Below are 21296 nucleotides of genomic sequence, written 5' to 3' on the forward strand. Positions count from 1 at the left end.
GAAACTGTTTCTTCTTGTTCATTTAATCAATAATACGCTGCGAGATTTTGAACGTGTCTAACTAAACTCCCCTTAACCTTTTCTGTACTCACGAGATTAACTTAACTCCACCTCCTTTATTCATTCTTCACCTTCTTGAAGGCCTTGATATCCTACCTAAATTGCAATGCTTAGAATTGATCGCAATACTCCAGCTAGGGGTTAACCAGTGTTCTACAAAAGTTCAGCGCATCTTCCTTCCTTTTCTACTCAAAGTCTCTCTTGATCCCGTAAGCTATCTATTAACCACCTTCTCAACTTGTCCTGCCACCTTCAAAGCTGAGAGTGTAGAAACATCCCAGTTCTGTCTGTGCCTTCACCTTCTTTACAATGCTACCATTTGGCTTACATTGTCTCTCTTCATTCTCCCTATAAAGACAAATCACTTCACACTTCTCTGTGTTAAATTTCATCTTCTATGTATCTGCCCATTCCACCAGTCTGTCTGTGTCCTCCTGAATATGTTATGACCTGCCTCACTGTTTGGGGGTTCTGTGTAATCTGCAAACTTTGAGATGATAGCCTAAATATCCAAACTGAGGTTGTAAGTTTATCTCAAAAAGAGAAAAGAGCAGTGGTGAAGATAGGTGCATAAGCCACCCCCCTGCATCCTTAAGAAGATCTCCCTTTTTGTAAGAGAATAAAAAAGTTAGAGATTAGAAATAAAAGCAGAAAAAGCTGGGGAAACTCAGCAGGTTAGCGTACATGTGTGTAGAGAAATAGATTTTCCGTTTTGGACATCAAGTCCGGTGGCAGCAGTAGAGGTTGGAATGACTTCAGTTGGAGAGCGGGGTGACTGAACATGGAGACCTTGCACAGTTTACTTCAATAATTTTGTGTAAGACATCGGAGCATAATTAGGCCACTCGGCCCATCGAATCTGCTCTGCCATTCAATCATGACTCATATTTTTCTAATCCCCATTCTCCTGTCTTTTCCCCATAACCCCTGATCTCCTTATTAATCAAGAATCTATCTATCTCTGTCTTAAAGACACTCAATGACCTGGCCTCCACAGCCTTCTGCAGCAAAGAGTTCCACAGATTCTCCACTCTCTGGCTGAAGAAATTCCTCCTCATCTCTGTGTTAAAGAATCATCCCTTTAGCCTGAGGTTGTGCCCTCTGGTTCTAGCTTTTCCTACTAGTGGAAACATCTCTCCACGTCCATTCTATCCAGGCCTCACAGTATCCTGTAAGTTTCAATAAGATCCCCCCTCATCCTTCTAAACTCCAACGAGTACAGACCCAAAGTCCTCAACCGTTCCTCATAGGACAAGCTCTTCATTCCAGGGATCATTCTTGTGAACCTCCTCTGGACCCTTCCTAAGATACAGGGCCGAAAACTGCTCACAATATTCCAAATGGGGTCTGACCAGACCCTTATACAGCCTCAGAAGTACACCCCTGCTTTTGTATTCTAGCCCTCTCGACACGAATGCTAACATTGCATTTGTCTTCCTAACTGCCGACTGAACCTGCACGTTAACCTTAAGAGAATCCTGAATAAAGACTCCCAAGTCCCTTTGTGCCTCTGATTTCCTAAGCATTTCCCCATTTAAAAAATAGTCTATGCCTCCATTCCTCCTTCCAAAGTGCATAACCTCACACTTTTCCACATTGTTTTCCATCTGCCACATCTTTGCTCACTCTCCTAACCTGTCCAAGTCTTTCTGCAGCCCTCCTGCTTCCTCAATACTCCCTGTCCCTCTACATATCTTTATATCATCTGCAAACTTAGCAACAGTGCCTTCGGTTCCTTCTTCCAAATCGTTAATGTATATTGTGAAAAGTTGTGGTCCCAGCACCGACCCCTGAGGCACACCACTAGTCACCGGCTGCCATTCTGAAAAAAATCCCTTTATCCCAGTCTCTGTCTTCTGCCAGTCAGCCAATCCTCTATCCATGTCGGGATCTTACCCTTAACACCATGGGCTCTTAACTTATTTAACAGTCTCCTCTGTGGCACCTTGTCAAAGGCCTTTTGGAAATCTAAATAAATCACGTCCACTGGTTCTCCTTTATCTAACTTTCTTGCTACCTCCTCAAAGAACTGTAACAGATTTGTCTGACATGACCTCTATCCATGAGACGTATGTCAAATCTTGTAACAGGATGGGCAGGAAGTGCTCCATTCTGCCATTACCTCATAGGTTCCAACGTCTGGAATACTGGGAACAGTTTTGGTCCCCTTACCTAAGTAAAGATATTGGCACTGGAGGCAGATCCAGAGAAGGTTCATGAGGTTGATCCCGGATATGGAGGGAGTTTCTTATGAGGAGAGGTTAAGTAGGTTGGACCTGTATTCGTTGGAGTTTGGAAAGGTTGTTTGCCTCATTTGGAAGAGTCGAGGACCAGAGGGTATAATCTCAGAGTAAGGGGTCACCCATTTAAGACAGAGATGAAGAGGAATTTCTTCACTCAGAGGGTAGTGAATCTGTGGAATTCTCTACTGTAGATGCTGAGTTGTTAAGTATGTCCAAGGTTGAGATAAACAGATTTTTAATCAGTAAGGGAATCAAGGGTTATGGGGATAAGGCAGGAAAGTGAAGTTGGGGATTATCAAATCAGATCAGTCATGATCTCGTTGAATGGCAGAGCAGACTCGATGGGCTGAATGGAGTACATCTGCTCCTACGTCTTATGGTCTTATTATGGTCTGAGCACCATAGTTAAATGGCACCTTGGCAGACTTTCACTCTGCTCCTTGACTATCCCTCCAGCAAACCCCATCTCTCCCCCGCCAAGTCCTGTCCCGGTCACACCCCGCCCATGTCCAGCCTTCGCACCGTATTTGCGACAGGCAACTGATATCTCTCAGCGATGGTGTGAAAGGAAGGCTAAAGCAGCATCTACTGACCTCAAATTCCAGGATAAAGTCTACCTCACCAGGTGCTTGCCACTTAGGTACAGTTGTGAAAGTGAATGTTCTAAATTCACCCTGGATGGGTGCTTAGTTTGGAGAGGGAACAAGATTCTGGTATGTTGGCTCGCATGAGATACAAATGGGATTGCCAGCCTAGCTCAGCAGGAAACTCGACCTGCCTTTAAGTTGCCATGGAAGTTGGAGGAAAGAGATTACAAACTAATTTCCTGCTGTCGGCAAACTGATTTCCAGCCAGCCGCCAAATCTTGCTCCCCCACCCATCACGATTCCTGCTGCCGGTGGGAGCAGAAGATTCCGCCCGGCGTTTCAGGTCAATAGCCTTTCATCAGCTAAGGATTATCATCTAAGGGTGGCATGGTGGCACAGTGGCTAACACTGCTGTCTCACAGCACCAGGAACCCAGGTTTGATTCCCAGCCTGGGTCAGTGTCTGTGTGGAGTTTGCGTGGGTTTCCTCCGGGTGCTCCGGTTTCCTCCCACAGTCCAAAGATGTGCAGGTTAGGTTGATTGGCCATGCTAAATTGCCACTTAGTGCCAGGGGGACTAGCAGGGTAAATATGTGGGGCTACGGGGATAGGGGATTGGTGGGATTGTGGTTGGTGCAGACTCGATGGGCCGAATGGCCTCCTTCTGCACGGTAGGATTCTATGATTCTATGATATATGGGGGAATGTTATCTTTAGTAAACAATGTCTTGCGTTATGAACTGAGTCAAACTTTGGTTGAATTTATCAGTATCCCACTGACCATAACCAATCAAAAATGGAAGGCAAACACAGAAAATGCTGGAAGATCTCAGAGCTCTGACGAAGATCATCCTGACTCGAAATGTTGGCTCTATTCTCTCTCCACAGATGCTGTCAGATCTGCTGAGTTTTTCCAGCATTTTCTGTTTTTGTTTCAGATTCCAACATCCGCAGTATTTTACTTTTATTTTAGAAATGGAAGGCAACTGATTGCTGCAATTTTCTTGTTAAAACATGAGACCTTTTCTCAGGGCTTTGCCTGCTTTACCGTGGTGACCTCCTTGGTGAAACTCCTTTTACCCATCGCGACAGGGATCAAAGTATTGCCCAAGCCACTGCAGTAAAATCCCTATACAAATTCAGCCATGAAATCCTGAAACATTCCTGCACTACTGCTGGGATGAAACCTTGGAACTCTCTACCCAATAACACTGTCTGAGATCCAAGCAACAAACTGCAGCAGTTCAAGAAGAACACTCAGTGTCACCATTTCAAGGGCATTGTGGGATAGAGAATAAAAGCTGGTGATGCCCACGTCCCTGGAATGAAAAAAAGTTATAAAGATGCCCTATGTCTCCTTTTAAAAGCCTTTGGCTGGGTTTTTCCATCCCCCCCTCATGCCCTGTGGCATACTTTCTAGTGGTAGAGAGGGGTTGGCATTGGCTGTCAGCAGGATCTTGTGGTCCCACCAAAGTTTATGGCGCTTTAAGAACATAAGAACATAAGAAATAGGAGCAGGAGTAGGCCATCTAGCCCCTTGAGCCTGCCCTGCCATTCAATAAGATCATGGCTGATCTGAAGTGGATCAGTTCCACTTACCCGCCTGATCCCCATAACCCCTAATTCCCTTACCAATCAGGAATCCATCTATCCGTGATTTAAACATATTCAACAAGGTAGCCTCCACCACTTCAGTGGGCAGAGAATTCGAGAGATTCACCACCCTCTGAGAGAAGAAGTTCCTCCTCAACTCTGTCCTAAACTAACCCCCCTTTATTTTGAGGCTGTGCCCTCTAGTTCTAGTTTCCTTTCTAAGTGGAAAGAATCTCTCCATCTCTACCCTATCCAGTCCCTTCATTATCTTATAGGTCTCGATAAGATCCCCCCTCAGCCTTCTAAATTCCAACGAATACAAACCCAATCTGCTCAGTCTCTCCTCATAGTCAACACCCCTCATCTCTGGCATCAACCTGGTGAACCTTCTCTGCACTCCCTCCAAGGCCAATATATCCTTCCGCAAATAAGGGGACCAATACTGCACACAATATTCCAGCTGCGGCCTCACCAATGCCCTGTACAGATGCAGCAAGACATCTCTGCTTTTATATTCTATCCCCCTTGCGATATAGGCCAACATCCCATTTGCCTTCTTGATCACCTGTTGCACCTGCAGACTGGGTTTTTGTGTCTCATGCGCAAGGACCCCCAGGTCTCTCTGCACAGTAGCATGTTGTAATTTCTTTCCATTTAGATAATAATCCAGTTTGCTATTATTTCTTCCAAAGTGAATAACCTTGCATTTGTTAACGTTATATTACATCTGCCAGATCCTCACCCACTCACTCAGCCTGTCCAAATCTCTCTGCAGACCTTCTATGCCCTCCACGATTCACTTTTCCACTTATCTTTGTGTCGTCTGCAAACTTTGTTACCCTACACTCATCCCCTCCTCCAGATCGTCTATATAAATGGTAAATAGTTGAAGCCCCAGTACTGATCCCTGCGGCATGCCACTAGTTACCATCTGCCAACCAGAAAAGCACCCATTTATTCCGACTCTCTGCTTCCTGTCGGATAGCCAATCCCCAATCCACGCTAACACCCAACTCCGTGTGACCCAATCTTCTTCAGCAACCTTTTGTGAGGCACCTTATCAAACGCCTTTTGGAAATCCAAAAACACCACATCCACCGGTTCCCCTCCGTCAACCGCACTAGTCACATCTTCATAAAAATCCAACAAGTTCGTCAAGCACGACTTTCCCCTCATGAATCCATGCTGCGTCTGCTTAATCGAACCATTCTTATCCAGATGGCCTGCTATTTCTTCTTTAATGATGGATTCCAGCATTTTCCCAACTACAGACGTTAAGCTAACCGGCCTGTAGTTACCTGTCTTTTGTCTATTTCCTTTTTTAAACAGCGGCGTAACATTAGCCATTTTCCAATCCGCCGGCACTACCCCAGAATCCAACGAATTTTGATAAATAACCACTAACGCATCCGCTATTACCTCTGACATTTCTTTCAGTACCCTGGGATGCATTCCATTCGGGCCCGGGGACTTGTCCACCTTCAGTCCCGTAAGTCTACCAAGCACTGCCTCCCTGGTAACATTAATTGTATTGAGTACCTCTCCTCCTACCAACCCGCTATCGTTAATATTCGGTAAACTATTTGTGTCTTCCACCGTGAAGACCGACACAAAAAACTTATTTAAAGTTTCAGCCATTTCCTCATTTCCCACTATTAAATCCCCCTCTCATCCTCCAAGGGTCCAACATTCACTCTTGCCACTTTATTCCTTTTTATATATTTGTAAAAGCTTTTATTATCATTTTTTATATTTAGAGCTAGCCTCGCTTCATAACCTATCTTTCCTTTCGTTATCGCTTTCTTAGTCGTTCTTTGTTGTTTCTTAAAGTTTTCCCAATCTTCCGATTCTCCACTATTTTTGGTCACTCTGTACGCATCAGTCTTTAATTTAATACTCTCCTTAATTTCCTTCGTTATCCACGGCTGGTTATCCCTTTTGCGAGCTTTGCGTGGCTCGCCCACCCTGCTGCCGGGGAACCCGCCATGGACGGTCAACTTGGCGGGACTGGAAGATCCTGCTGGCCGGAGGGCCAGAAAATCCTGCCCTTTGTTTCCTTTTCTCCTGAAAATTGGGCCTACGGACACAGATTCATGGCACCAGCAAGGAAGATTTAGCTGATTATTAAATGTGTGGGTCTTGTGAAGAGGAAGCTTAGAGGAGGGTCACATGGAGAAGTTTAAGTTTAGTAATTAGTCACAAGTAGGCTTATATTAACACTGCAATGAAGTTACTGTGAAAATTCCCTCACCGCCACACCTGTTCGGGTACACTGAGGGAGAATTTAGCATGGTCAATGCACCTAACCAACACGTCTTATAAACAGCAGTATAGACCAATTAGGCTTTTGTCTTTAGGATGTTAATTTTGTGCAAGAAAAGTGTCAATTTGTGGATTCCATAAAGACCACCCCCATCCCACCACCAGTTTACTATCACCCCCACGCCCTGTCAAAAAATAAAACCTAGGAATTTATTGTTTATTTATTTATTGTCAAGGGGGCCTGGCTTTCGCAATCTCAATTCAGACTCCAGTACTCTTCAGTAGAAATATGAAGAACATTCAGGGTATGTGAAGCCCAGAAAACTCCAAGTTTATTGCTTCTCACTAATTCATTCCCCCTTTCCTTCCCTTTTTCGCTTCCCTCATTGGAATACAGTTTCACTGAGTAACTCTGACTCACCTTTGCATTATTTGGTGTAAGTGTTGAACACACGTGATGACCAAGGGAATAGCATGAGCCAAAATAGCATAAGGCAAAGCTGCTTGGCTCTGCAGCTAAGTGCAGATAGTGCCAGTAAAGAGGATTACCGGCATATGATTAAAAGAAAATTAATCACTTTAGCATGATTTGAAGTGACGTTTTTATAAAATTTTGGATTAAACAAGCTTTAGAGGCAACCCTTCCAACTGAGTCTTGGCTCCGTGGCTCACACTCACACCCCTGAATCAGCAGGTCAAACAGTGAATTCCCACCCTGAACGGTTGAGAGTATTATCCAGGCTGACACTTTGTGGTAGCGAGAAGGGTCGTTCACTGCCAGAGATGCCACCTTTCTACTGCAATGTTCAACCAAGGCTGTGTCTGCCAACTCAGGTGGATTGGAAAGATATTATAGGAATATAGGAATTCGGAATGGTTTAGGCAATTCAGCCCTTCGAGCCCGCTCTGCCATTTAACGTGATCACGGCTGATCTTGTCCTGGTCTCAACTCCACTTTCCTGCCTGTTCCCCATAGCCCTTTATCCCGCTTTTCATCAGAAACATATCTATCCCTTTCTTGAATCTGTTGATTGATTCTGCCTTCACTGCGCTCTGGGGCAGTGAGTTCCACAGATTCACAGCGCTCTGAGAGAAATGATTTCGCTTCATCTCAGTTTCAAACCTACCTCCTCTCAATTTATATCTATGACTTCCTATTCTAGACTGTCACACAAGGGGGAACATCTGTAGTGCTATATTGGACATAAACAGAAGAGCTGTCCCCAGTGTCCTGGCCAATATTCATCCCTCCAGCAACATCATGAAGAATAGGTTATCTGGTCATTATTCCATTGCCACATGTGGGAGCTTTGTGTGTGCAAATTGACTGCTGCAATTCCTATATTGCTGCAGTGATTACACTTCAAAAGTCCTCATTGGCTGTAAGTGCTTTGGGACATTCTGAGTTTGTGAAAGATGCAGTTATTTGTTTAAGCCGTATCCATATCCAACTGCAAAGCATTGTGAATCATTTTTCTCACAATCTGGAACCTTTGTAAACACAATTTTTGCTGTATTTTTTTTCATTACATGTGCTGAATGTTCGTTTGCCAATTGCATTTTTCTTTCTTTTACCTCATTCAAGATATCACCTAATGTTTTATCTTGTTATTTTACTGCAGCTTGGTTTTCAGTAACATCTTATGGACACCAGGAAGTGTGTCAATCAAGAAGGAGTAAGTGGTTTAGAGGGGATCTGAGGAAAAATGTTTTCACCCAGAGGGTGGTGGAAATATAGAGAGTGCTGCCTGAGAGGGTGGTGGAGGCAGTTACTCTTGGGACATTTAAGAAGCATCTGGATGAGCACTTAAATCGCCAAGGCATAGGAGGCTATGGTCCAAGGGCTGGTAAATGGGATTAGTATAGATGGGTATTTGACGGTCGGTATAGACATGGTGGGCCAAAGGACCTGTTTCTGTGCTGTGTGACTCTAAGGGCGGGATGTTACGGCCTTGCTCATGTGAGACCGGAAATTCCTGCCTGAAGTCAACAGACATTTCCGTTGTTCACCCCTTGTCCACTCCAATTCCATGGCGGGCAGGGTGGTACAATTCCAATGTATGACTCTATGAAAAAAGACTGTCCCCCACTAAATTTCATTAATTTTAAATTTTTCACAGAATCAGAGAATCTCTAAAGTACAGAAGGAGGCCATTCGGCCCATTGAGTCTGTACTGACCACAATCCCATCCAGGCCCTATTCCCGTAACCCCACATATTTACCCTGCTAATCCCCCTGACACTAGGGTCAACTTAACATGGCCAATTCACCTAATCTGCACATTTTTGGACTGTGAGAGGAACCTGAGCACCCGGAGGAAACCCACGCAGACATGGGGAGAAAGTGCAAACTCCACACAGACAGTGACCGAGGGCGGAATTGAACCTGGTCCCTGATGCTGTGAGGCAGCAATGCTAACCACTGTGCCACTGTGCCGCCCCATCATTTTGAAATGATGTTGACGCAAACATCTAACGTCAAATTTATCATAATCAGAAACAGAGTGTTACAGCGCAGAAATAAGCCACCCAGTCCATCGAGTTTGTACCGATGCTTTCCTCCACACAAGGCACACTGGCTGACCCTACTCTCCTGTGGGTTGCCTCCACCATTTAATATTTAAATTTTTCCAGCAACTATCTAGTTCCTTTATAAAATAATTTTATTGACCCTTTTTCCCACTTATTGCAGCTGGGGTTGGGTGTACTCCTGGAGGATTTATTGCGTGATAACACGGTGTGATAATATCAGGTGATGAGACACTGTGGCCTACCTGTGCCAGGAGCAGCCCTTCGATTGTTCTCAGCCTCACACGGTCAGAATTCAGGTTGACTTCAAACTGAAACAGTGAGAGCTGAGTGAAATTCTCAAAACGAGCATAAACCTCCACCCCTAGGTTACAGAGGAAAATACAGCAGAGAGTTTAGTAACCATCACCTGGTGTTTGTTCAACACTGTATAGCTTGTTCTGTTTAAAGGTAAAACACAGAGTGTGACAGGAAAACAGAATGACCGTATTATGAAGGGGACGTCAAATTAAGGCCCTATCTACTCCTTCAAAAAAAGATCTTAGGCGTCGTGGTATTGTCATTGGACCAATAATCCAGAGACCCAAGGTAAGGGCGGCACGGTGGCACAGTTGTTAGCCCTGCTGCATCACAGCTCCAGGGACCTGGGTTCGATTCCCAGCTTGGGTCACTGTCTGTGCGGTGTTTGCATGTTCTCCCCGTGTCTACGTGGGTTTCCTCCTACACTCCAAAGATGTGTGGGATAGATAGATTGGCACTGCGAAATTGCCCCCAGTGTCCTGGGATGCGTAGGTTAGATGGATTAGTGGGGTAAATATGTAGGGTTAGAGGTACAGGGCCTGGGTGGGATTGTTGTCGGTGCAGACTCGATGGGCTGAATGGCCTCCTTCTGCACTGTAGGGATTCAATGATAATCTTTTGGGGACCCGGGTTTGAATCCCATCATGGCAAATGGTGAAGTCAATAAAAATCCGGAATGAAAGGACTAATGGATAACCATGAAACCATTGTCCTTTAGGGAAGAAAATCTGCCGTCCTTACCTGGTCTGGCCTGCACCTGATTCCAGACCCACAGCAGTCTGGTTGACTCTTAATTCTCATCTGAAATGGCCTAGCAAGCCACTCAGTTCAAGGGCAATTCAGGATGGGCAATAAATGCTGGTCCAGCCAGCGACACCCACATCCCATGAATGGATTAAAAATACATTTAAACAATACTGTTATCCTGATCAATATTTATCCCTCTACCAACATCACTACAATGCAGAGTACAATATTGCTGGCTGTGGAAGCTTGCTGTGTGCAAATTAGTGGTTTCATTTCCAGTATTACAATAGCGACTACTCTTCAATAGCACCTTATTGGCTGTGTAATGCCTCGGAGCACCCTGAGGTTATGAAAGACACGATGTAAATGTAAGTTTCTCATTTATACACACAATTATAGACTATTCAACAGGATACATGTCACTTGGGAAACAGAATCACTGCTTGTTCTGCAGGTTAAGTGTTAAATTGGCAAACACAATTACACTAAGGGTGGGATTCTCTGATCCCGTTCATCCTCCACCTCCCCCCTCCACTGCCAGCGAGAATGGAGAATTTGGCACTCAGCCAAAACTGCATTCAGTGCAGCGGCACTGGAGAATCCCAGTCACAGGCATGGTTGGAGGTTTCCGGCATAGATCTATTTTTTTAATAAGGTATGTTTACAAGACGGATTTGCCACGTGATAAACTCTCCAGCAATGTACTCGATCTGAGTTGATAGCCTTATTAACAATTAACACCTATTTACTCAGAATCTAGGATCTCTTTCATCATCATCCTTCTCTATTTAGCAGTATTCATGGAGCTTGTGTTTTACCTTTTCTAATTATCAATATGTAGAACTTTATGCTTGTCTGCTTTCAATTTAATCTGCCATTGTTCTACCCATTTACTTAGCTTGTCTAACTTTATACTGTGATCTGTGAGCTGAATCTTACAGGCCACCCATGGATAGGAAAACAGATAGATGGACCTGGAAATTAGGCTGCTGTGCCAAGTCACCAATCCACTCACTCTCGCCCTGCACAAACTTACAGGCCGCAGCGGAGGTGCTGGGTGGGTCAACTGCCCAAGGCCCAAATAAGGTCTTTAAGTGGGTGAGTAATGCACAATTAAATGCCTCATCCTGCTGCCCCTCTAATATATTGAGCAGCAGAAGAGGTTTGCACCCAATATGTAGTCTGGACAGGTTTAACTTTGTGGGCAGTTGGTCAGTGAAAGGGGGGGTGATCGGCTGGGAGTGGTGGGGTGAGGTGGAGATGGGGGTGTCTCTTTCTGGGCTCCCAGGTCAATCAGAAGACCTCTCCCACAGTTTTACCTCCCCATGTTCATCCTTCCTCTAACCACCACACCAGCCTTGTCCAATATGCCCGACACCCCTCTTCACTGGGGCCTTTCAAGCCTGGCTCCAGTAGGATCTCAGACTTACCTGAATGTCCAGGTCCATCACCAAGCAACATTGCCTTGGCCTACCTGCAATACCAGCAATGGCCACTGCTCCTGCTTGGCACTATGGTGGAGGTTGCAAAGCTGCCAGCCTCTGATTGGTCGGCAGCTCAATGAGGTGGGACTTCCTCCTGGAGATAGACGGCTGTCCCACCTCATCCTGATTAAAGAGCTAAAAACAAATTACTGTCTGTGTGGAGTTTGCATGTTCTCCCCGTGTCTGCATGGGTTTCCTCTGGGTGCTCCGGCTTCCTCCCACAGTCCAAAGATGTGCGGGTTAGGTGCATTGGAAATGCTAAACTGTCCCTTAGTGTCCCAGGATGTGTGGGTTAGGGGGATTAGTGGGGTAAAATATCTGGGATTGCGGAGATGGGGTCTGGGTGGGATTGTTGTCAGTGCAGACTCAATGGGCTGAATGGCCTCCTTCTGCACTGTAGGGATTCTATAGATTTCTATGGTTCTACGATGCTGAAACCTGAAACAATGGTCAAATAGACTCGAAACATTGGCTCCATTCTCTCCCCACAGGTGCTGTCAGAACTGCTGAGATTTTCCAGCATTTTCTGTTTTTGTTTCAGGTTCCAGCAGTAATCTGCTTTTATTCATTTGATTTGGTTTTGGTTTTGACATCAATAACGGAAGATAAAATGAGATAAAATAATGTGGGAGGAAGTTCATTGGGCGCATAAACAGTGGCATTAACCAATTAGGCCATATGACCAGTTTCTGTGATGTAAATACGATGTCAATCTTCTCTGACAGTGTAGCATCTCCTCAGTAAACACTCAATCGCCCAGTGTGCTGGGCAAACCTGCCAGTTTTCCTCACCATAATTAATTGTCACGTATTTCTGTGACTTAGTCTTCAGTGTGATCCAAGGCTTGCTTCTCTTGATGATGAAGATATCCTGCATATCTGATGGATGCATCCCAATGGACAGAAGCCCAGTTCTCGAGTGAGGGTACAAGACCCCTCTCTTTCCAGCAGAGAAGGTGGCCATGTAGCCTGCCTTCAAGTGCATCGTGAAGGCTGTCTGCTTTGAACGTTTGCTCAGCAGCTGATCTTTAACGGACAAGTAGCGACAGTCACTTGTTTGGAGGTGGTATTTTCCATTGTCAAAGTGAATTAAGAAAATGCATTCCTCAGAAAAGGGAGCTGGGGCCTCAGCAAAGCCGTTGCCCTCACTGCAGTGCATACGTACATAGCTCTTCGACTGGGGGTGGTACAGTACAATTTGGGGATGGATGGCAAGATGAGGGATCCATTGCTGTAATCCATTTTCCTCCTTCTGTATGCAGCGGACCCCATCGATATTCTTCTCAAGGTAAGTTCCAAACACTATGGACTTGAAGACCCAGGATCCGTTCGACTGGTATTCCAAGAGAAACAAGCTGAATTCATTGGGAGGCGCACATTTAACTAAACCAGCTTTGTTAGTCTGCAAGGCCAACCCGTTAAATGCTATCAGTTCCACTTGGACCTGAAATCCTTTACTGGACTTGAATTTCACTTCCCAGATCTGCACAAGAAACAGTGAGAGACAAAGTTCATTTCTGGAGGTCACTGTTGCAATTAAAAGCACAGCAATTAGCTACAACCCACTTAATACTTGTCACACACTATTGCACTCCCCTCGCCTCCCCATCCTTAGCCCTGGTGACCAATTGGAAAGTTGCCCCTCATCTCCCAAGCAGGAGCAGAGGTGCTCAGTGCTTATTCAAATAACTATTCTTCATCATGGGAGTCTGGAGAATGTGTGACCAATTATTATTTGGCTATGGGAGTGAGCAATGTTGAGCTTCATCATGTTCCCACTCAACAGTCCAGGGATGGTTATTTTCTAAAACGCATCACTTGCAGACATTGCTTTTCTGGTCAAAATGGCAACACTGACTCCAATTTCCCCAAGACAACTGAAACAATTGGAGTTATTAGTGGCCTATTTATTTTTATGTACGACCCTTAGTCTTTCCCCCCATAGGTATTTTCCCCACACCAAATCCCTTCAGAGTTTTATTGGGTCACCTCTCTTCCTCTCTTATCTGGTGAAAAAGCCCCCACTTGTTCAATCTACATGAATCAGAGAGGGGGTCCTGACTGAGGTGCACCAAATTATGAAGGACATAGATAGGGTAGATAGGAAGAAACCTTTCCCCTTTGTAGAGGGGTCAATAACCAGAGGGCATAGATTTAAGGTAAGGGGCAGGAGATTTAGAGGGGATTTGAGGAAATTTTTTTTTACCAGAGGGTGGCGTCCAGTTCTGGTCGCCACACTACCAGAAGGACGTGGAGGCTTTGGAGAGAGTACAGAGGAGGTTTACCAGGATGTTGCCTGGTATGGAGGGGCTTATTTATGAGGAGAGATTGGGTAAACTGGGGTTGTTCTCCCTGGAAAGACGGAGGATGAGGGGAGACTTAACAGAGGTGTATAAAATTATGAAAGGCATAGATAGGGTGAACGGTGGGAAGCTTTTCCCCAGGTCGGTGGTGACGTTCACGAGGGGTCATAGGTTCAAGGTGAAGGGGGGGAGGTTTAACACAGATATCAGAAGGACATATTTTACACAGAGGGTGGTGGGGGCCTGGAATGCGCTGCCAGGCAAGGTGGTGGAGGCGGACACACTGGGAACGTTTAAGACTTATCTAGGTAGCCACATGAACGGAGTGGGAGCGGAGCGATACAAAAGAATGGTCTAGTTTGGACCAGGGAGCGGCACGGGCTTGGAGGGCCGAAGGGCTGTATTGTTCTTTGTTCTTTGTTCTTGGTGATGGGAGTCTGGAACTCAGTGCCTGAAAGGTTGGTAGAGGCGGGAACCCTCACAACATTTAAGAAGCATTTCAATGAGCACTTGAAATGCCATAGCGTACAAGGCTACGGACCAAGTGCTGGAAAATAGGATAAGAATAGATAGGTGTTTGATGGATGGTGCAGACATGATGGGTCGAAGGGCCTCTTTCTATGCTGTAAAACTCTATGGACAGGATTCTCTGGCCTCCCAGCCGTGGGTTTCTTGGTGGTGGGATGCGATGCACTACTTGCCGGCGGTGGGATCTTCTGATCCTGCCGCTGTCAATGGGATTTCCCATTGATTCCATCCCATGCCGTCGGGCAATCTGCAGTGGGGGTGCATTGTCAATGGGAAGACCCTGTTGATGTGAATGACCAGAGAATTCCAGTCAATGACTCTATGACTCCAACCTTATTCTTATAACTCGAGTTATCGTTTTCATGGAATTATATTGCATGGAAGAAGACTATTCAGCCCATCGTTCCCATACTAGCTCTTTAATAGAGCTATCCAATTAGTCACACACCGTTGGCCTTTCTTCATACCCTTGCAAAATTTTCCCTTTATGCATTCATTATTCATCCAATTCCTTTTAAAACGTTTTTGTTGAATCTGCTCTGGTTCTATTGCTGATTACCTTGAGTCTGTCTCCTCTGACCCTATCAGAAAGAGCTTCTTACTGATTATCCTGGAAAACCTATGATTTTGAACACATCAGGCAGTGGTAATGTTGGTGCACTAATAACCCAGCTGCCCAAGCTAATGCTCTGGGAGACATGGGTTCAAATCCTACTCCAGCAGCTGTGAGAGACCCAGAGCAGTGAGGCTGACTGTTAACTGACCTCTGAAATGGTAACTCAGTTCAAGGGTAATTAGGAATGGGCAACAAATACTGGCCTTCATCCTGCGAAAGAATAAAAAAATCTCCTCTGCACCTTGACCTTCTTGCTAAAGTGTGGTGCCTGGAATTGAATGTTCCTACCTGGTATCTAACTTCTTTGTTTTTGTATTCTGTCCCTTTGTTTATAATGTCAAATATATCCTTTATTAATGGCCTTGTCTGTTATGGTTTTCTGTTCCCTTCCCCTCCTTTCCTGAAGACATTGACTGGGACATCATTCCATATTCATTCTTCAGGTCTGAGTCTATGGAGTGAAGATAGACTACTCAACCATGAAGGACTTCACAGCATTTCTTGTTCCTGTCTTTTGTCCCAATGCCCACTCAAAAGAGGACCATTGAATAGATGATCAGGACTGGGGGACTCTGGTTAGTAAGTCCTTGATTTCCTTCACTCTTTAGTTTACAGGAACTGATGGTGAGATACATACTGTGAATTGGGGTTGAGATTAACTAAATACAATCAAGCCTGGGCCTGTCTAGTTTAACGCCAATGACAAAATTGAGCAATGCTCACGATGAATTAGACTTATTAATCACGAAGGTTACATTGAAGTGCTGAGTCATATCTTTCTGCTTTGTGTTGAATAAACTACCTGTTTTGGACCAAGTGCTGTCGTGATCAGTGAAACCATATTTCCAAATTGTTCTGCTGTCAAGTATTTGCCACAACTGGTTATCAGACCAATTTTAACTGCTTCAGAGTTTGACATCACAATGACCAATTGCACTCCTTTGCCAAAACGCCTCAAAAACGCCAAACACCAAATAATCAATTTCAGTTCCTCCTCAGTGCAAAAAATCGTTCATCCTTCAGAAATTCCGGCACCGCCTGAATCTTGCGATATAATCACCTGAGTTTGATTGAGGCTGCCTCCGTGATGCCATAAAGGGAGGGCAGGGTGGAGAGATGATGTCATTGTGGTTCACTCATTTGGGGTGGGGGGGTTGTATGAGTGGGGGAGTTGGGGGGAAGGATTTTTTAAGTTTGTTTATTAGTGTCACAAGTAGGCTTACATCAACACTGCAATGAGGTTGCTATGAAAATCCCCTAATCGCCACGCTCCAGCGCCTGTTCAGGTACACTGAGGGAGAATTTAGCATGGCCAATGCACCTAACCAGCACATCTTTCGGATTGTGGGAAGAAACCCGGAGCACCTGGAAGAAACCCGCGCAGATACAGGGAGAATGAGCAGACTCCACACAGACATAGACCCAAGCCGGGAATCGAACCTGGGTCCCTAGCGCTGTGAGGCAGCAGTGCTAACCACTGTGCCACCGTGCTGCCCACAAGGGAAATGTCAGGAGTGGGATTTCAACCCACACCCCTAGAAAGGGACCAGAATTCACTAGGCTTACGCAATGCAAGGAATCACACTCCTTGAGTCTAGCGCCTTAGACCACTCGGCCATCCTGACAACTTGGAAGGGGATTGGTTAGCATGGTGTGTTACAGTGTATATAGTCACAGTACAGGCCCAATCCTCAATGGCTCAGCTGCTAATTGGCTGCCTGCAGTGGTGACGAGCCTGGCGATGTATAATTTGTTCAAGGACAGTCAACCTAGCTGAAAGAGTTGTTATGATCGGGAATGGAAGAATGGTGGAAGTAGCTTCAGTAGTAATTTTGAAAAGAGAGGAGAATAAATACTTGAAAATTAAAGAAATTTACAATGAGGGTTAGCAAAGGAAGTTGGACTAATTGTGAGGTTCTTGTAGTTATGTGGGATTTAATTGTAAGGGCTACAAACAGGACTCCAGGATGGTCTGTTGCCTCCCTGATGTGAGGGTCAAGGATGTCTTGGAGTGGCTACAGGACATTCTGGAGGGGGAGGGTGAACAGCCAGTGTTTGTGGTACACATCAGTACCAATAACATAGGATAAAAAAAGGGATGTTGTCCAAAAAGCCGAATATCGGGAGTTAGGAAGTTGAAAAGTAGAACCTCAAAGGTAGTGATCTCAGGGTTGCTACCAGTGTCATATGCTAGTCAGAGTAGAAACACCAGGATATATCAGATGAATGCGTGGCTGGAAAGATGGTGCAAGGGGAGGGTTTCAGATTCCTGGGACATTGGAACCGGTTCTCAGGAGGTGGGACCTGTGCAAACTGGCTGGGTTACACCTGGGCAGGACCGGGACTGATGTCCAGGGCAAGTATTTGATATTTTGGGTTGGGGAGGGTTTAAACTAGAATGGCAGAGGGATGGGAACCTAAGCAGGGTGACAAGGGAAAGACAAATAGGAACAGCAATAAAAGAACAATAAAATGCAAAACAGTAGATAGGATAATCAAGGGCAAGAGGCAAATAGGGGCACAGTACGAAGAAAAGATAGGATGATTAAAAATGGCAAAAAGCCAAGCATAAAGGCTTTGTATCTTAATGCACAAAGCATTTGGAATAAGGTAGACAAACTGACGGCGCAAATCGAGGTAAATGGATATGATCTCATAGATATTATGGAGACATGGCTAAAAGATCAAAACTGGGAACTTAGCGTTCAGGGATCTTTCAGAAAGATAGGAGGGAAGGAAAAGGTGGAGGGGTAGCACTGTTAATTAGAGATGAAATGAGGTCAGTTGTGAGAGACGATCGAGGCTTGGATGATATAGAGGGCATTTGGTTAGAGCTAAGAAACAGCAAGTGAAAGAAGACATTGGTAGTAGCGTATAGGCTCCCAAAACAGTAGCTACACTGTAGAAAAGGGTATAAAACAACAAAAAAATAGGAGCATGTAAAAAGAATAGAGCAATAATTATGGAAGACGTTAATCAATTTGGAAAAGGTAACTATGAAAAAAATTTATAGTGCGGAATTTTATGACCTCACTTGGGTGAGACTTGTAAAATCCTGCCCGAGGCCAACAGACAATTCCATTCTGCAAGCCTCGCCTGCCCCGATTCACTGTTAGTTTTTACGCCACAAAGACAAACTGAGTTGTTGGTCTTAAGAACAGGGACTACAGGCACGGCCCATTCTGCAAATTGCACAGGCCTTATTATATCCAAGCTTTCAAGGCACCCTAGCTTAGTATCTTCTCCAGCATGGAGTAAGGGACTGGTCTCTCTCTGAAATACCGAGGTGTAGCATTGGGGTCAACATAGACCTTGGCCTTGGCTCATTTTATTTTTCCCAGGCCTTCTTGAAAAACTCCAGGGTATTGACTAATAACTTCATGCAATCCTCCAATGCCTAGCCTAAAGATCTCCAACCAGTTCAGCTGGATCTGCTGAAGCCAATCTCACCCCATACAGTTTAGTCTGTGCCCTGGTACAACAATGAGTAGGAGATGGGCTGATTGCTGCCCTTGAGTTATTGAGGCAATTGTGGTGCCTTTTATTTGTAAAGATTCCCCCCACGTAGATAGCTGGTCTGTATCTTCTAACCTCTGGAGTTGAATACTTGATTGGAGATGCATATGTTAGTTTTCAGATGACGGAGACTGTAGCTCCCATGTCCATCTCCATCTTCGAGGGATGGACATTCACTTGTAATTCCACCATTATCAGGGCAACTTTCTTTATATATGATTCAGTTGTAGTGTCCCTGTCTCTGGAAGAGGGGATACCTGCATGATACGCTCAGGTACTGGCTTCGGCTTTCTTCCTAGGCACAATGTGTTTTGCCTGTTCCTGAACCTTCACTGTGGTTGTGTCCTTTGACAGTGCTTGCAATAATCCGTCATCTGGCAACCGCACCTTTCCAGTGTATGTTCTCTAATATTCTTGAGGTCTTCACTGCCTTTCTTTGACTGTCTGGTGGTGGCATTAGGGTTTGTATATCGAAAGGGGCCCTCTAACACCAAATTTGCACAAGCACTCTCCATTGAGGACTGATTACACAAGGCCCCTCCCCTAATTGGAGGACATTGCTGCCTGATGCCCCCTGTAGTTCCTGAGCTCTCTTTTCTACATTTTTAAGTGACAAAGCTATTTCAGTGGCTTTTTTAAAAGTCCAAATTGGGTTCTGCCAACAGCTTCTTATGGGTGGTTAGGTCATTTATGCCACATACCAATCTGTCTCACAACATTTCATCAAGAGGCGTTCCAAATTTGCAATATTCAGATAATTTCTGCAACCTAACCAAGAACTCAGTGAGATTCCCTAGGAGTTCTCCCAGCTACATTGAAGCGATATCTCTGAAGAATCACAGGGGGCTTCAGGTCAGAGTGGTTTTTCACCAGGTCTACGAGCTCATTAAAAGATTTTGAGTCGAGGGCATCTGGATAGGTCAGACTCCTTACCAAACTGGAAGTTAGGGCCTCGCATGCTATCAACAATAGTACTTTTGATTTTTGTCCCCTTCAATGTTGTTAGCAGGGAAGGAGTAATACATGCGCTCAGTATATTGGGCCCAGTCTTCGCCACTGGTGTCATAGGCCTTTAATTTCTGGAAAAGAAGCAGAATAGCTTTTTCTTACCAGAGAAAATACTTGATTTATGGAGATTGTCTGGAGGGAGAGATGGAGACAAAAAATTCTCCTCATCGCCAATGAAGTAATTCAGCCAAACACCAGTTTTCCGTCACCAACACCCTTTATTGTGTCCTAAAGGAAAAGGATCGCGATTGAGGCTCACAGTCAGGCAGTGTCCACCTCTGGACCTACAATAATGGTCCAGTTAGAGTAACAGTTTTAAAAACATGCGTGGACCGCTTCCTATTGGGTGAGCCTCCACTTGCTCAATAAGCAGTTTATACTCCACGAAGCCCATGTGGAGATCTATTATTGATCCCCTATTGCCTTAGTGGCCATCCTATCAGTTGGATCAGCCATGATCCTATTGAATGGCGGAGTAGGCTTGAGGGACAGAATGGCCTACTCTTGAATTCAATAGAAACCTAGAATTAAAAGTCTAATGATGACCATGAAACCATTGTCGATTGCCCTTTACAGAAGGAAATCTGCCATCCTTACCTGGTCTGGCCTACATGTGACTCTAGATCCTTATATGTGACTCCAGATCCACAGCAACTCTCAAATGCCCTGTGAAATGGAGGGCAGTTAGGGACAGGCAATAAATGCCAGTGATGCTCATGTGCCCTAAAGTTAATAAAAGAGACATTGCTGTCAAGCAGCACTCACTCAGTAATAACCTGCTCACTGACAGTCAATTGTGGATCTTCCAGTTCTGTAACCACACTGGAATTGAATGTGTCCAAACTAGATCTGCAGTCTAACTGGAGAAACACAGGAAAATACTTTTCTCATGATGTTCAACAGGGAGATACCTCAATAGTCATCACAACCGCTGCGGTCACAATCTTTGCATTTTTCTCATACTGGGGAATTCCCTCGCCCTCCAGTGGAGACACAGGGAAGTTCATGCAGATACTGCAGGAGTGCTGGTTTTCTTTGTTTGGTAAGATCAGACAGTGCAGCATCAGTACCTGGAGTTTTGCCCAGAGTAAGCAAGTCAATAGCCTTGCTAAGTGTTTGTTAAACAGTTCTGCCATGACAGGCAGGTTCTGGGGTGTCTCGAGCTTTCTCAATGGCAGTATTCTCTCTAGGATATAACTCAGGTTGGTGGCCCAGCCATCTAACTATTTATTGCAGTCGGTGATGACTTGGTGAAACTTTACTCTGGAACTGTTTTCTTTGCTGATGGACCTGCTACATGTTTCAGATAAATACATGGCTAAAGAGATGGTGTCGGGGGAGGGTTTCAGATTCCTGGGGCATTGACACCGGTTCTGGGGGAGGTGGGACCTGTACAAATTGGACGGGTAACACCTAGGCAGGACTGGGACTGATGTCCTAGGGGGAGTGTTTGCGAGAGCGGTTGGGGAGGGTTTAAACTAATATGCCAGGGGGATGGAACCTATGTAAGGAGTCAGGGAAGG

General features: G+C 45.0%; 1 protein-coding gene and 1 non-coding gene across 2 annotated transcripts in view; both read right to left on the reverse strand.

Annotated features, from left to right (window-relative positions):
• The window catches only part of LOC144507505 (fascin-3-like), a 41700-nt gene extending 20920 nt beyond the window's left edge, over positions 1–20780 (reverse strand). The window contains exons 1-5 of the mRNA XM_078234630.1: positions 20685–20780; positions 19741–19844; positions 16052–16202; positions 12595–13285; positions 9518–9636 (exon numbers count right to left, since the gene is read on the reverse strand). Of these exons, the coding sequence (XP_078090756.1) occupies positions 9518–9636; positions 12595–13285; positions 16052–16202; positions 19741–19844; positions 20685–20780 (1161 nt within the window). The remainder of the gene's footprint in view (positions 1–9517; positions 9637–12594; positions 13286–16051; positions 16203–19740; positions 19845–20684) is intronic.
• Positions 16756–16874, reverse strand: trnal-caa (transfer RNA leucine (anticodon CAA)). Its single transcript has 2 exons — positions 16837–16874; positions 16756–16790 (listed from the first exon to the last, which is right to left on the reverse strand). It is a non-coding gene; the product is annotated as a tRNA-Leu (tRNA).
• Positions 20781–21296: the final 516 nt, after the last annotated feature.

This window comes from Mustelus asterias, chromosome 19 (assembly GCF_964213995.1).
Source record: "Mustelus asterias chromosome 19, sMusAst1.hap1.1, whole genome shotgun sequence".
NCBI classification, from domain to species: Eukaryota; Metazoa; Chordata; class Chondrichthyes; order Carcharhiniformes; family Triakidae; genus Mustelus; species Mustelus asterias.